We start from the raw sequence: 16,338 nt of genomic DNA on the forward strand, positions 1-16,338 counted from the left end.
TACGAATTTTAGGAGCCTTAAACCTTTTTATTTTTATTTCTAGGTGTAAATATCACTATTTATTACTAGATATTAATGTATATCTTTCTCTACATATATATTGATGTTTTTACTTATTACTTGTATATATTAGCTAAATTCTTTACTAGGTCTACTTAGTAGTTGGTTATTCCCCAGCATATGTGCTGCTTCTTTCAATCATCTTACTCTACACCGTTCCTCTCTGTCTATAATTTTTATTTTGTCCCGTAATAGTAGATGGTTTCCCGTTTCCTTCCAGATATGGTCAGCTATACCTGACTTTCCAGTCTCTCCATATACATCAATCGAAACGTTGTGAAAATCACACTTAAGATGAGAACAGTAGTTCAATGAATAATAATACGAATAACCAATCCTCATCTCAAAAATTCAGAAACGTCAGTGTCCATTGTATTTTAAATATAGAACAATGGCCTCCACATTTTGGCCAAGTTTCAGAAAAATCTAGTGGATGGATAAAAATTTATGGGGCAAAAGAGTCATTTTGGGCCATTTTTGACTTCTGAGCCCCTGTGGACACAACGAGAATTTTTGCAAAAAAAAATTTTTTACTATGCACATCTATTTAATGGAATAAAATTTGTGGCAAAATTTCAGGAAAAACTAACGGACGGTTATCTGGCAATCGTCCGGACGCCACTGAAAACTCTCCGATAAATTAGGGGGACCAATATTACAATAAAATATTGTGGGGTCTATGTTTGTGGCAAACACCTATCATATCAGCAATCAGTATATTTGGTTTAATGTTATGCTGGCATGTGTTGGACAGCTTTATAGAAATCAACTTCCAAACTAACTTATCTCTGGCTAGGTTTTTATTTATCCCTCTTTCTCTCAAGTCAATCTTTATCAATTCTTCCGATATTTTCCTTGTGAACCGACCCTGCTACCACAATTATTTTACACTTGGTGAGGGTTGAGGACATATGTTGCATGGAGAGAAATGACATTAGAATCATAGGATGGATGTCTAATGTGAGTTTTAAACACAGGATTAAGGTCAGAATCTGACGAATTCTAGGGGGATTAAAACTGGACAGTATAGGGAGATGTGTGTAGAATAGATTTCAATGTTATGAGGTTGCTGAAAGTAAACTATGTTCACTTCTATGCAGTGGGATGATCCATGCATATCACGAGTCATAAAAGATAGGCTTAGATTTGATGATTAAATCTGGACAGTATAGGGAGATGTGTGCAGAACATAAGACTTTGATGGAATGGCCATCTTGAAAGAATGGACGAGAGTTCTTGGGTTAGTAGATATAAAATGATTGAAGTCTCAGGGTCAGTTGCCAGGATGATGCCAAGGAAACTATGGTAAAAAGTGATAAGAACGGACTTAAATAAATACCTGGCCAGAGATAGGTTAGTTTGGAAATCAATTTCTAAAAGCTGTCCATCACATGTCAGCATGTTATGATACTATGGTCGAGCTGCGGCCATTGAGGAAGGAACTAGGAAGACAAATAAAGTAGGAAATAGATTTATCAACAGACAATGGACAGATATTTGTTCTTATCATAGACAAAGAGAGGTAAGGGTAGATGTAAATTCAGGGTGTGATGAGTGATCAAATGACCGATAGCTAGAGAACAATGGATTAAAGATTAAACAATGTGAATGTAGGCACTTTGAGAGGAGGGTTACTGTGAATCAGGGGAATGATAAGAACGACACTTAATGGTTGGGGGGGGGTGCAGTTGGACACTTAGTTGAGGCGAACTCCGAGGTGGAAAGTTTGACTGACTACAATTGGAGATAGATTGTGGCTTGTACCATGTCAGAAAAGCTTTGGGAAATCAAGATGGACTGACAGCAGCAGATTAACCCAGCCTCGACAGGACGTAGATGAGAACTGTAACATGTAGAAACACACCTAGACTTCAATTAACATAAGTGAAGCATCAGAGTCTGTGCTTTTCTTGTGTGGCATTTTGTATTATTTTTTTTACTTGTAGACCCATGCGTCCCTATCGACAGTCACCAATGTAAAAAGACGATGACGACATGGCCAGAACAAGAATGATGAAAAATATAGAACAAAGCCACAGCAGACAACATCTGGGGTCGGTTAATTGTCAGTGGGGCCATGTGGTAGCACAATGTAAAAGGATGTTAAATCAAATATGATGAGGTTGATTTGAAAGAATATGATTATAAAAGAAGGAACCAGTTTAACCTCTCTTGAGCATACATAGATGGTACTTATTCGAGATGCCATAAAAAGCAACCGGATCAACTGTTCTTGAAATAGGGTTAGCCAACACAAGTACAAATAGATATATAATCATACCTCAAAATCCTGTGTATCAAGATCCCCTCGAACTGGAAACTCTGGAAGAAATAAGGCCTCTGCAAGAGGAATTGTTGTTTGTGGTTCAGAATTCTTTGACCCTACATCTGAAATACTGCCATTGGATGCCAAGCGTGTAAGACGAGCAGAACTTCGAGACTTCCCTCGAACGAGCAGTGGATCAAGAACAAAACTCTGCAAAAACCAAAGAAAAGACAAAAAAAGTCAGTAAAACATAAAATAGGATACCAAAGTTGATTCAAGTTATGAAAGCCCTATTTTGAAATAATGAAAAGCTTGTTTCAGGCGACTTGTATCTATATATTAATACGATAGCCTGCGTGTTATTTTCTGTGTCATGTTTACATCCGGGTCTTTTAATTGTTATGTACTTCATTTTCTTGTCATAAATAATTTTACCAAGAATTCTTCGTAAGTTTTGGTTTCGATTATAGCTGATGGCACTTAAGTCATCTATTTTTTTATAAATAATTTTATCAAAAATTCTTCATAAGTTTTGGTTTCAATTTCGATTATGCCTGAAGGAACTCAAGTTATATATATATTTTTTTTTTTTGTTTTTCATAAGTTTTTATTTCAGTTTTGATTCAAGCTAATGCATGCAAGTTATCTGGAAACTTTTTTTATTTTTGAAATCACAACTTTATAATATATAAAAATCGATAGAACATTAACTCTATAATAATATATATGAAATCTGCAAGAATCAAAATATCATATTTAAGCATATTTTACGACCGGGCTTTGCCGGGTGTTAGTGCTAGCTTAGATAAATACTTTTGCAGTTTTAACAAAAAAAGCTACAATAATATCAGAGCGTCACCATTTACACTGAACATCTATAGAATGTCAACATCAGTATATTACATATGAAGGAATCCCCTGTGGAATTTCCACAGATCTCACTAGTTCTATATTATTATTTTTTATATTATTTAATTAGAATTCATTATTGAGATGAGTATTATTTATTGCGGACTATTATCCTCATCTTTTCTTAGTTGTTTCACGACGTTTCGTCCAACTATTCCTCTGGCCTTCATCAGGTGGTAACCGCGACGGATAGGAACTCTGAATCTCCTGACTGAATTCACTGCAATCACTGCCTTCCATAGTTGTTGTCATCTCACCACGTGTTTGGCCAAGTGAGCCTCTGGCCGGCTTTGGGTAGGATTGAAACCGCTATCTTCAGACAATTCTCACCTAGAACTGTAGAGATTCAATGTCCCTATCAACTGTGCCACAGGAGATTCAGAGTTCCTATCCCGTCGTGGTTACCACCTGAAGAAGGCCAGAGGAATAGTTGGCCGAAACGAAAACTTATTATTATTTTTTACTTTTTAAAATTCAGATCATTAATACACATGACTAATGTTCTCATCCTGCACAGAATTTTGATTAAACCTTTGATTTAATCCGGGGTGGGGGGGGGCTATCTTGCTTTCGTTTTATCAGCCATCATTGGGTAGAAGTCCTAAGTAAATCGAAATTGTATTTTAAGTCTCGCCCGCGCTGAAGATTGAACCTTCAAGCTCCAGAGGAGTGTAACTTCCAACTGAATTTTACCAACTACTTTATTTCTTATACCATGGATCGCCCCCCCTCCCCCTCCATGGATTATATCAAAGATTTTGTTTGAAATTCTGTACAGATTCAACAGTTTGTGAAGAAGGCTGGTGGTTATGCCAACCAAAACAAAACACTCAAGATGAGAACAGTAGCTTGATAATCCAAATAATACAATTTATTAATCCTCATCAAAATAATTCAGAAACAAAGTATTTTTTTTATTCGGCTTTAACAACCTGTTTATGTTTTTATTTATTTCTACTAGTTTGTTGTTGATCCACTATTCCATGGATTAAATATTAAGTACATATTCTAAGTACTTTATCCACTACACCACAGGTTCTTATCATTGCGATCGACATGGAAAGAGGGTTGAAGACTGCCTCAATTTCATAATTGTTACTATTCTAGACCATTTAATGCCAATATCAGTCATTTTAGTAAAATAAAGAAAACATTAATCAAGATCCCAAAATGACTAAGTTACAAGGTGCCTTAAATAAGTTTCCAGACCTTTTTTCGTATGGCCACTTCACACATGAAACTCTAGGCCCCTTTGAAGTAATCTCCTCCGACTGCAATGCACTTGTACAGTTTAAATAACTTCTGGAAGGCCCCATGGAATCCTCTTATGTTAGTGTGTCAATGACTCTCGTCACAGCTTCCTTCATCTCCTCAATTGTCTCATAATAACAGCCTCTAAGGTTTTCCTTGAGCTTAGGGAATAACCAAAAGTCACAGGGAGCAAGGTCTGGACTATAGGGAGGGTGAGGAACTGTTTTGATGCCCATCTTGGTCAAATAGTCTGTGACAAGGATGGAGTTGTGGGCTGAACCAATTTGAAGAGTGTATGCCTCTTCTGACAGAGTCTCTTCCTGAACTACCTTAAAATCTCAACATAGTATTTCTTATCGAGTGTCCAGTGGGAACCCAGTGATGTAGATCATGCCCGTGCTATTAAAAAAGGGATCATCATAAGTTTCTGGGTGGATTTGTTCTGTCTGGTCTTCTTGGGTCTGGGAGAGCCAGCATGCTTTCACTGGGAACTCTGTCTTTTGGTCTCTGGGTCATAGCAGTAGATCCAGCTTTCATCGCAAGTCACCAGAGCATCAATAACTGCAGCATCTAAATTGCTCAGCTCAACCATCTCTCTGCTATCGTATTTCTTCCTCATCTTCTAAGCACCCTTCGGACAAACTTTTTTTCTTATACAATAAATGTAAATCGAGATTGCTAGGCGTATGACTTGCAAAAATGTTGACGGAAAAAGTGACCCCCTCCTCTTTGCAAAAAACGGCTTAGTTGACCAGCACAGAATTAATCTTTTTGGGACAATTTTTACATATTTCTCGTCCAAGACATTGATCTTTCTAATGATACCCAATGTGTCGGTCAAAAGTTTTTGGTCGACATACAAACACACACATATTAACTTACAAACACATACACATACTAAGTTACACGTTTCCCCTTTTATATAATAGATGAAAATATATGTTTTTTAAATGTTTACTTTAAATTCTACTGATTGTTGAAAACTATTGAATTTAAATCATTTACATCCTTAAAAAAAATAATAATTTTTTTCTTTGCAATTCAACTAATTATATTAGAACCAAGAAATAACGTTATTTTTTTTTTTACAAAACATAAAATCGAATTCATTTTCTATTTACAAATTCAAGTTTAAAAAAAAAGTATGACGTTTACACATAATGAATATTTACATTTTGTAAAAAAAAACTCTTCAGCTTTATTAAATACTAGCAGTTCAGCCCAGCTTTGCTCGGGCCCTATGTACTGTTCATAACTTGCCCTACATGTGAATACCCTTTATGTAAGATTTCAAATGTTTAGACCAAAATAGGTCTTGAGTAATATCGTAGAGACTGCAGAGGTTAATTTCTTTTAACTTTGACCCCAATTTTGACCCCTTAACATTTATTATTTTGGTCTCAAATCAAAATACAAAGTTTTATCCATGTCCAAGTTACCTACATCTAAAATTTCAAGTCTTTAAACCCAAAATTGGCAGAGGAATTTGGTAGAATCTGCAAAGGTCAACTCTTTTAATTTTGACCTTTTAAAATGGCCACTATATAGGAACATTGTTTTAAGGTGCTGATAATGTTAAAAAACAAAAAGAAAAAACCCACAATTTTAATCTTGCATTTTCATTATTTTCGTATGTTGAATTTTTTTTTTTTTTTTTTTAATTAATATTAGTTTATTTTAGGCTCCTTTTAAAAATGATACAAAAGTTATAATTTTAACTTATATTAAAGTTGCATCATGTTATATATAGGGGGAGGTAATTCTATGATGCACTTTGGAGGTACCTACGTATCTACAATTAGTTACCACACTTAAAAATTATACAGGTCACTAGAGGATTAAATTTTAATGCGTTTGGCAAAAGTTATTTGTTATATATTTTGATTTGTTTTTCAATTTCTCAGCTGTTAATTATATTGCAATTTTACTTTTAAAATCTGTAGCATTAACTCCCTTTTCAAAACAATTACATTTGGCGCCACTATGTGGCACCAAATTCGATTTATCTCCCCTTGTTATGATGCCCGGAGGGGTCCTGACTTGCCTTATAAAAAGAGATACACAAACTTGTTCTCTCTCTTACTATCTTACTATCTGTTATACATAGCATCAGTCAGACTCCCTTTTTCTCTTTCCCTTATTTGGACTGACAGCTGCTATCACCATGTGCTCAAACACACAAACACACATGCATACAGACACATATATAAGAACTTTTTTCCACTCACATATACACAATACCCAGACTTTCTACTATAGGCAATAGTGTTGGGACGATTAATCGAGAATCGGAAAAATCAGAGCTTTTTGGGGTATCGGAATCGGTATCAGAATTGGGAAATTTGAAGCCTATTTTCCGATGCTAAAACCGATTCCTTTAATTATCTATTTTATTTTATTTTGTTTTTATAAAACGTCTTCCATAGTTTGCAGTAAAAAAAAATAAAAATTTATTAATTTATACCTCCAGTAAGACTAAAATCTCTAGATCACACTCTCACAAGTGTTTTTACATTTGAGATAATACATGCACATGAAAAATGTGTTTTTACAGTAATCAGGACAAAATAACTTTATAGTAAAACATTTAGAGATTTATAAAGAATCAGTATTGGAATCAGTAATTGTATCGAAATCAAGAAAAATATTGGAATCGTCCCATCACTAATAGCCAATCCCAAGACAGTTCGTTTCAACATACACACACATACATACATACATACATCATTCCACTTACACTTTCTTTGTATGTTTTGATTAACACTATTTCATAGTCAGTTCCGCATATCATAAATATTTTATTGAATTATATTTTCTTTGACCTTTTACTTTGCTTTCATCAATACGTGCTTGTAGTTAGTAGTGTGGGATATAGGGGGCTCTGGAAGAGGTAGCACCTTTGTAGCTCGGCTGCTGCACCCTCCAGGGAGGGGGGGGGGAGACGAGTGTCACTGGTTCTTAACCATCTCCTAATTTCTCACATGTGGCTGCACATTGCCATACCCCGGTTCCTTGCTTCAGCAGGCAAGCGAAACCATGTGAGGGGTGCCACTGCCTTGTGGTTAGCTATTGGCTCAGAAAAGCCAGGGGAAACAATCCCTATAGAAAATTTGGAGCAGAGCTCCGCAGGCAAGTCAGTGTGGTACTTCCCACTGTCTCTGACAGCTACAGCGGTTGAGCTGGCCCCAGACGTACTAGTCCCACCATTCCTCCGGAGTACACCAGTGAGATCAGAGAGAGGAATATTGATGCTTGGTCAACTCAACTTCTCCATACCAATGTCCAGGCTTTCACCCTGGAGAGACAACTTCAGCTACACATTGTAGAACCAATCAGAGGAATGACAGCGGTTATAAGCCCAAAGTTAGATTGACATACAACTAGGTGGGAGGGGCCATTCCTGACAGTGGGAAGGGTTGTTATTCAACCCATCGGACAGCTACCGCCCTCCATGCTTGTATTGTGTACACAACTCTATATTATATTTCTCTTTGTCTCTGAAACTATAGAGGCGATCGGGTTGAAATTTTGTATGGACCTTTCTCATAAGGTGCAGCAAACTAAGTATAATGGTATCCGTTCGATGCACAGTTAGGGATTAATAATAGAGATTAGCATTTAATCCACAAATTTAACCATATTCTGCCATCAATTTGGCATAAAGCACTCAATGGGCTATAAATTTTGCCTGTTTTTAACGGACCAAAAAGTGTATAATAATAATAATAATGCATAATATAAATCTCACCTGTCTGTTTAAATGTATGTATGTATGTTTGTATATCTGCCTAAAACTTTTGACAGATGTGAAGGAATTTCCCGCGATTGGTATCGTTTTGAAGCGTGACCCTTCAGACGACAAATATTAAAAAATTGGCTAAAAATATTAATTCCTTCACCCCCAACTGGGCACTTTTCTACAGGGAGGGGTCGCTTTTTTCGCTGATATTTTCGAAAGTCACCCCCTCTTTTCGATTGATTAGCCTTAATTTAAACTTTTGTTACTTCCGGTCTGGTGATGGGCGCAACAGCAAAGGCGTCACGTTTTTTTTTTCATGTTCTTTTCCTCCTTCATGTTACAGGTTTGAGCCTGCCTACTACCACTTTTTTTTTTCTCAACACACACCTCCAAACACCCGGGCACCCAGGTTAGTATATAAGTATGTAATATATTACAAGGGATTCACTACTTATCAAGGCCTAGAGACCACTCGAGGATAAGCGTTACTAAATGTAAGGTAGTTAGTGAAATAATAGTGTAATTATCGGCAGTGGCTAAAATTGAGTAAAATTTTATTATTTAAAGTGACTGCTCAACAAGAACTTATTTGCATTAGACTTGAAGACAAGGATGTTGTAGTCAGCTGGAAAGTAGGCCCACGGCACAGAGTCCCACAGGTGGACAGTTCTAGGAAAGAAACTTTGTCCATGGAATTTGCATTCAGATTCTGGCACAAACAAGGAGTGGGGGAGTACATGGCATCGAGCTAGTGTTTATCTGGAATCCCTCCAAAAAATGTTAATATTAAAAAAATATTAAAAAAATAAAAATAAAAAAAGAGTTTTCAACGTAATCATTCAAGGTTGCTAATGTCAATTACAACAGTCACAACAAAAGCTATTCGGCAATGGTTGTGGAAAAGGAAACAATAAATCCCTTTCTCTGACACAAGTAATGACCGGTTACTGCTTTACTTAATAACACACTCAAGAAGTCTAAACGATTTCACTCGGAAATAATAGTAGTAGTATTGATAATAATAATAATAATATTACCAAAGGGAGGAAGTGTACATGGGCGGCAATGGGTTGTAAATAAAGGAAGTGAGCGTAATAGAGAATGAATGGATTGCAATTGTTGCAATGGTTGAGGTATGGGCGAACCAGCAGTGTATGGCTCCACATTAAACGAGGGCGTGAGAATCTAGCAAGTCTAGGCCTTTTTGGCCAACTACTTTTTTTTTTAAGCGCGGGGAGGGGGGGTGCAATACATGAGATTAGTAAAAATTAAAATCTTATTCATTATTCTAAGCCAAAAGACAATACCGTTGGGATTATTAGTCAAAAACAATTTAGGTCTATGTAGAATTCAACCTAAGGAAAAATCTTTATGATTTGAAACTGTCACATTCCAAAAAATTGACCATTCAAATAGATTTATTTTTATAAAGAAAATCATTTTTATAAGATTTTAAATGATTAATGTGAAATCGTTAGCATTACACGGCTGATCTCGCAAGTTAGAATTATTGTGAACTTATCTGCCATTGTTTTTTCAAGATGGCGACGTGAAACAGTCTCTTTTTGTTTACTTATAAATTTGAATTTCTTGGTTAAATTACATGATTTTTAGAATATGACATCTTCGTTCTGTGACGGATCTGTACATCTTAAAGATTTTCCCTTATTAGGTTGAATTCTACATAGACCTTATCGCATGTTATCTGTAAGAATTGTGGGATATTATGTACTACAATCTTCCAGAAACTGTGATTTTATACAGGAAATCAGGTACTTAAAACTATTTTCGAAATCAGAAGCAGAACATGGATTAAGTGACCTTGTATAAGTGCGCACCGGCTTGTTGATATCAGATATCGTGCTATGCTTCAGCTCACACACGAGGAAGGAGGAGACATGTTGCTAGGCTAGCTGACTGCTTCTTGTGATCATTCCAGGAATGAATCATATAACGGAGACTCTATTCAAGTAAAATCGACTTCCTTCCACAACTACAAATAGCTTTCCTTTCTTCTTCCATTTGCTTAGCATGAATTAGAATTCCCACGGAAAGAGTTTCTTTCCAAGAACTTTCCATCTGTCGAATACATTTCCCTGCAGACTGCAATATGGTCGTCCAATGTAAACAACTAATTGTCATAATGCGTCTTCGTAGGTGTTCAATTTTTGTTCACTCAGGTCATCATTTCATAATATTCATCATTCAACTGACAATCTATCTATCTCATTAACCAAAAGCCACTACAGAAAAAAATGGGGACATTATATATATTATATATTCCCTAAAACCTCTGGCTTTGATGGAGGGGAGATTAAAACTTATGAATATCTCCAGTATCAAATAATCCTTATACACTGTGAAATTTACTTATGTATGAAAACCAAAAAGGGGAGATATAACATATGAGAAATATTTGGAATCAAGTCTCCCCTTACTGTTATTTCAGATCATTTGAAACCATAATAACAAGTTTTAGTCTCCTCTCCATTATGGCCAGAGGTTTTGGGGAAGTATCAGATATTTTGTAATTCATATGCAAAACTAGGAAAACAAATCACTATGGTTGAAACATTTTATGGCTGTAAAAAAGTGCCAAAAATAGGCTCTGAATGATGAATGATCCCCTTAATGTGTAACCTTAAGTTCAAATGTCACATAGCACATTACACAATTCAGGTGATTACCTTTCCAACGAGACTTCATCTGTTAAATTCTGATCAATAGTCGCTGAGATTTGGAACTTATAAAATTGCCAAAAAGATGGTATATATATATATATATATATATATATATATATATATATATATATATATATATATATATATATATATACGAGCAAAGAGTTCATAAAACATGTTAAAAAACACTTTGAAATGAGTTAAAAATATATTTAATCTGAAAAGGAAACACTAGATAAGTGGATAGTCCTTAATCCGCGGAGTTTCGAAGAAATACTTTCCTTCTCATCAGAGGGTAGGAATTAGCAAAATGCGGGATCGGATTTTGCATGCAAAAGTAATTGATGAAACAACAAGTAAGTTAAAGATCTTACTTGATAACAAAAAAAGTGAAGCAGAGGGAATATGGTGAAGAAATCTTATATATATATATATATATATATATATATATATATATATATATATATATATATACACTTGTACCTATTTACAATGCTTCTCCACGGGACAGAGTTAAACACCAGGGTCGTTTTTTAATGTGGAGAAAAGATACAAAAATAAAAAATTGTCTCAGTTGTGAAGGACTACTCCTCCACCGAAAGAGAACAAGAAATGGAAGTGCAGCATCTGAAGAACAGATACTACACTTTCTATACTTGTAGCCAAATTGAATATTGAAATGTTTGGTTCTATGAGACGAAACTAAATGAAAATATGCAGGCTTTTTGAAGATTAGAATGGTTAAAATTGGTAAAAAAGAACCTATATTTTAAAACCAATAACATTTTGCCTACATTTGTTTATATAATGTCCTAGCAGGCAGCTTCAATTTTGTTGCTTCGGTTGTCTCCCTTGTGGCCTTGCCAGGTCACTAATATATATAAATTAGTTCAAATTACAACAAAATGTGGCACAAGACTGGAAAGGCAGGACAAATTAGATACCACTAGCCCTCCTCAAAAAAGAGGTTCTCTGTTTGGATATAAAAATAGCTGAAACCAGACCTATCAGCATTCCTCATTAGGGGTGGCTGGGTGACCGGAAATAATGAATCTACTCTCCAGCCCCTCCTCCTAAAGAAGGAGGTAATACCTTGGATGGTGCACCATTTAGGATGGAGCCGAACCATACTTCATTCCAACAAAGGTCATGATTGGCTCGAGTTCCCTTCAGTCGCATATTTTTGCTAGCTTGGAAATATGGTATGATGAATGAACATATGCTACACTACCTTCCAAAGGGGAAGTCAATGCCTGGGAGGATAATATCCTGACAAATTAACATATATTATACAGGTTTCTCCACCCCCAACTTGAGGAGGTAAAAGCCTGAGAGGATAGTTTCTTGACCGCAGAACAGATATGCATTACAATTTTTTAAACACATTTGAAGATAGATTGAAGAAAGATTTTGTTTTAAATTTTTTTTTTTTTTCCGTGCACTCTTTTAAATTTTTGTAACGGGTGGGGGAGTTTGTTATTTTTCTTAGAAATCGCAAATTAGATGTAAGAAAGTAAATAATCCATTCCACTTTGAATTCTTTTCCTTCCGCGCACCTGCGTTCCCATAGATCTGATTGATCTCCTGACTTTATGAGTAATGATCAAAATAACAATTAAAAAATTGTGTCATATCTCTCAGTCGTTTTTATAAATAGAATTTTATATATTTGGATGTCAAAGTAAAAAAAAAAAAAAAAAAAAAAAAAAAAAAAAATATTATAATAGCAAGTGAAGTTAATTAACGGTTAGTATAGGTTATATTTGACTTTTATTTAATTCTGTTTTTTACCCTTATTATAAAATTTAATAGATTTTTTTCATAAGGCTTGGAACGGATTATACGATTTACGTGTAAAACGCCTTTCAGGATACAAAAACTTTCAAGATACGAAAATCAAGCCGAAGCCAATTAATTCCGTATCTAAAGATTTCGCTGTACTACAGTATAACCCCGGGATACGGTGGCACTAGGATATGTTCCCCCGGTTACGTTTTTTTTTTGGTCTCTGGTTACGGTATTCACCCCGCCTTACGGTGTTATTTATGATGTTATTTGATTATATATATGTGTACTGTATTTTGTTATTAATTTTTAGTGCCGTATCCCGGGGTTCTACTGTATTAATATATTTTATACATAAGTGTTTGTTGTGTTTGCAAGCACAACAGAAATATACAACAAGATAAACAAAGCGTTTTATTGTTCCGGTAATGAATGGTGTTAAAAAGAAAAGAAAAGAAAAAAAACGCTGGCTAGATTGGACTGAAGTCGTGACCTTATGTGTAACGATTAAGATAATGATTAAAAATTTATGTCATACCTCTCAGTCATTCTTTATTAAATAGAATTTTATATTTGGATTAGCCCAGGTGCCCGGCGGTGCCCGAGTGTTTGGAGGTGTGTGTTGAGCAAAAAAAAAAAAAAAAAAGTGGTAGTAGGTAGGCAGGCAGGCTCGAACCCATATGTTGAAGGAGGAAAAGAATGTGACCCCCCCCCCCAAAAAAAAAACTGCCGTCTTTGCTGTTGTGTCCATCACCAAACCGGAAGTGATGTAGGTTTAAATTAAGGCTAGACAATCGAAAAGAAGGGATGACTTTCAAAAATATTGGCGAAAAAGGCAACCTCTCCTTGTAGAAAAGTGCCTAGTTGAGGGTGAAGGAATTAATGGTTTTAGCCAATTTTTCGATATTTGTTGTCTGACAAAGACTTAGGATATTGCAAACGGATGAAAGAATTGTGGGACATGTCCAGTGACTAGCATACATCAAACAAAGAATTGCAGACCAAGCAAAACTTATTCTCAATAGAGGTTAGCTTTCAAAACTAAAACTGAATGAAATACAACGAAAGGCAAATGATAGAACAGACAAGAAATGCCCCTTGTTGGAACCCCAAACATAGAAACTCAAGCTGTAGAAGACCTGCAAACTTGGACACAAGAAACATAGGGACAGAGATCTTAACGAAAATGAATTAGCTGAAGTAGAAAATATCAGGCAACTTATGAACGAGGAAAAAAAAGCCCAAAGCTTCCATCCTTAAGGAACCAAGAGTGGAAGAAAGTAAAAGCTGAAAGAAAGAGATGAACAAACTCCTCCCATACGTCCTAACAGATACCATTACAGACCTAAACAATTTAATTTATGCAGGTGCAAAGGCAGTGAGTATGAAGTTTAGAGTAGAAAAAAAAGACGGAGAAAGAAAAATGGACCAACAAAACTTAGATAAGAATTGAGACTGAAACCCCAGATCAACAAACTTAAAAAAGAAGTCAAAGCAAAAACAAGATGAAAGCAACTAGAAGAGGATGGAAAAGTATAAATGTGACCAGCGGGGAGAGGCTCAACAAGAAACAGGAAGAATTGAAGCAAAAATAACAACAAAAGTATGGAGATTAAGAGGATACCAAGTCTGAACAATGCAAGCAAAACATGACCTTTGAAAATGATGAAAGCCAGTTCTATCAGAATGTGAATGGAGGCAAAACACAAATAGAACAACTGGACCCAACAGAAACAAAACGCTACTGGAGCCAGATATGGGAAAAGCGACAGGATAATAATAGAGATGCTGGATGGCTGAAAGACACAAAGGAAATGTCACAACAAATCAAAAAAAGGCACAGAGAAAGAAATCAGCAAGGAAACACTCAAGAAAACCCTCCGAAAAATGACAAATTGTAGCGCACTAAGCCATGACGGAATACACACATACTGGTTTAAGAAATTCACAACACTACATGAAAGATTAATTCAGAACCTGAAAAAATGCACTCATGAAGCAGACGTACCAGAATGGATGACCAAAGGTAGAACCACACTGGTGCAAAAGGATACGGAAAAAGGAAACATCCCCAATAATTACCGGCCAATAACATGTTTACCTACAATGTGGAAAATACTTACAGCACAACTGAGGAAACAAATTTATCATTTTCTTCATAACCGCAGACTAGTCCCAGAGGAACAAAAAGGATGCCAGAAAGGAAAAAGCATGGATAATAGAATGCCTGAAAATGTACAAAATACCAGCTAAGATAATCCATTTAATAGAAAATGCAATGAGAACATGGAAACTTGAACTGGCACCTGATGGGCAATACATAACTGAAATCAAAATACAAAAAGGGATCTTCAAAGGTGATTCCCTATTACCATTACTGTTCATTATAGCCATGATGCTCCTGAACAATGTACTAAGAAAATGCCATGCTGGATACAAGTTGACTAATACAAAAGAAAGAATGAACCACCTAATGCACATGGATGACCTGAAACTGTAAAAAAAAAAAAAAAATAGAGGCGCTAACACAACCAGAACCTTTAGCCAGGATATCCGAATGGAATTTAGTATAAAAAAGTGCGCACTGCTAAACATGAGGATGGGTAAAACTGGAAGCAACATAAGGTATAGTACTACCCAATCAAATAGAGATGAGGGCACTAGGTGAACATTAGGCACGGCCAAAAAAGAGGGAGGAAAAAAAGGTGGTGATTTTTTTTTTTTAAATGAGTTAAAATCTATTAAAATCCATTATTCTTGAGCAACTTCTTTTTTCCAGCCTGAATTTTATCATATGAAAAGTAGAATAATATAAAACTTTTTCCAATATTTTTAATAGAATTTAAAATTTTCCAAAAAGACACCATTCACTGCAATTTTTGCTTCAATGGGTAACACATTTGAATATTTTTTTAAAAAGGCTTTGGAAATAATTATGTTTTTAATTTTTTGTCTAAATTAGATTTAGGATGATTTGCTATAAGAATATGCAAAAATATTATAACATAAGTACCTGAATTTCAAATGATTCCATCTTTTATCTCAATATATAAATGTCGTGTGGCAAAATTAAAAAAAATGCAAAATTTAACGTTACTTTTAAAGAAACTATGGTAGCCTTTACAAGACAAAATAAATTCATTTAATCCTAACGTTTGTTTTGAGGATTAAGTGAAGAATAAGGGTTTAATTTTTTCATAAACGATACATATATACATAATTTGTTGTCTACATAACCCTCGAAGTTAAGCAACGATGAGGCTGGCCTGTGCCAGATGGGTGACCATTTTGGGGATGCTAGGTGCTGTTTAGTATCACACTTGGTCATCTTGACCCTGTCTTGCCATCAGGACCAAGTGTTTCTAGACAATAGAGTGTGGTAGATGTAAGTCCCCACACTTTTAACTAAGTCAAGCGCAAGTCACGGCATAATCAAACAGTTGACAAACCAGTGATGTTCCTATTTACTTGCCTCCTCAGGAGGGCAGAGTTAGACACAAGATCGTTTTTTAATGTAGGGAAAATAGGTCCCCCTAAAATGGGGCACTCTGGATAAGAACAAACATAAAAATTGCCCCAGTCTAGAAAGATTTCTCCTTCATTGAACGAAGAAAGGATAGGTTAAGTGTAGCATCAGAACAGATAGT

At 35.5% G+C, this 16,338-nt stretch overlaps 1 protein-coding gene across 1 annotated transcript in view; it reads right to left on the reverse strand.

The window, feature by feature from the left end:
* Nucleotides 1-16,338, reverse strand: part of LOC145261160 (ribosomal protein S6 kinase-related protein-like) — a 98,855-nt gene that overhangs the window by 57,528 nt on the left and 24,989 nt on the right. The window contains exon 2 of the mRNA XM_080119482.1: nt 2,342-2,536. Coding sequence (XP_079975608.1) covers nt 2,342-2,536 — 195 coding nt within the window. The remainder of the gene's footprint in view (nt 1-2,341; nt 2,537-16,338) is intronic.

Source organism: Euprymna scolopes, chromosome 37 (assembly GCF_053919585.1).
Source record: "Euprymna scolopes isolate OS-2025 chromosome 37, ASM5391958v1, whole genome shotgun sequence".
NCBI lineage: Eukaryota > Metazoa > Mollusca > Cephalopoda > Sepiida > Sepiolidae > Euprymna > Euprymna scolopes.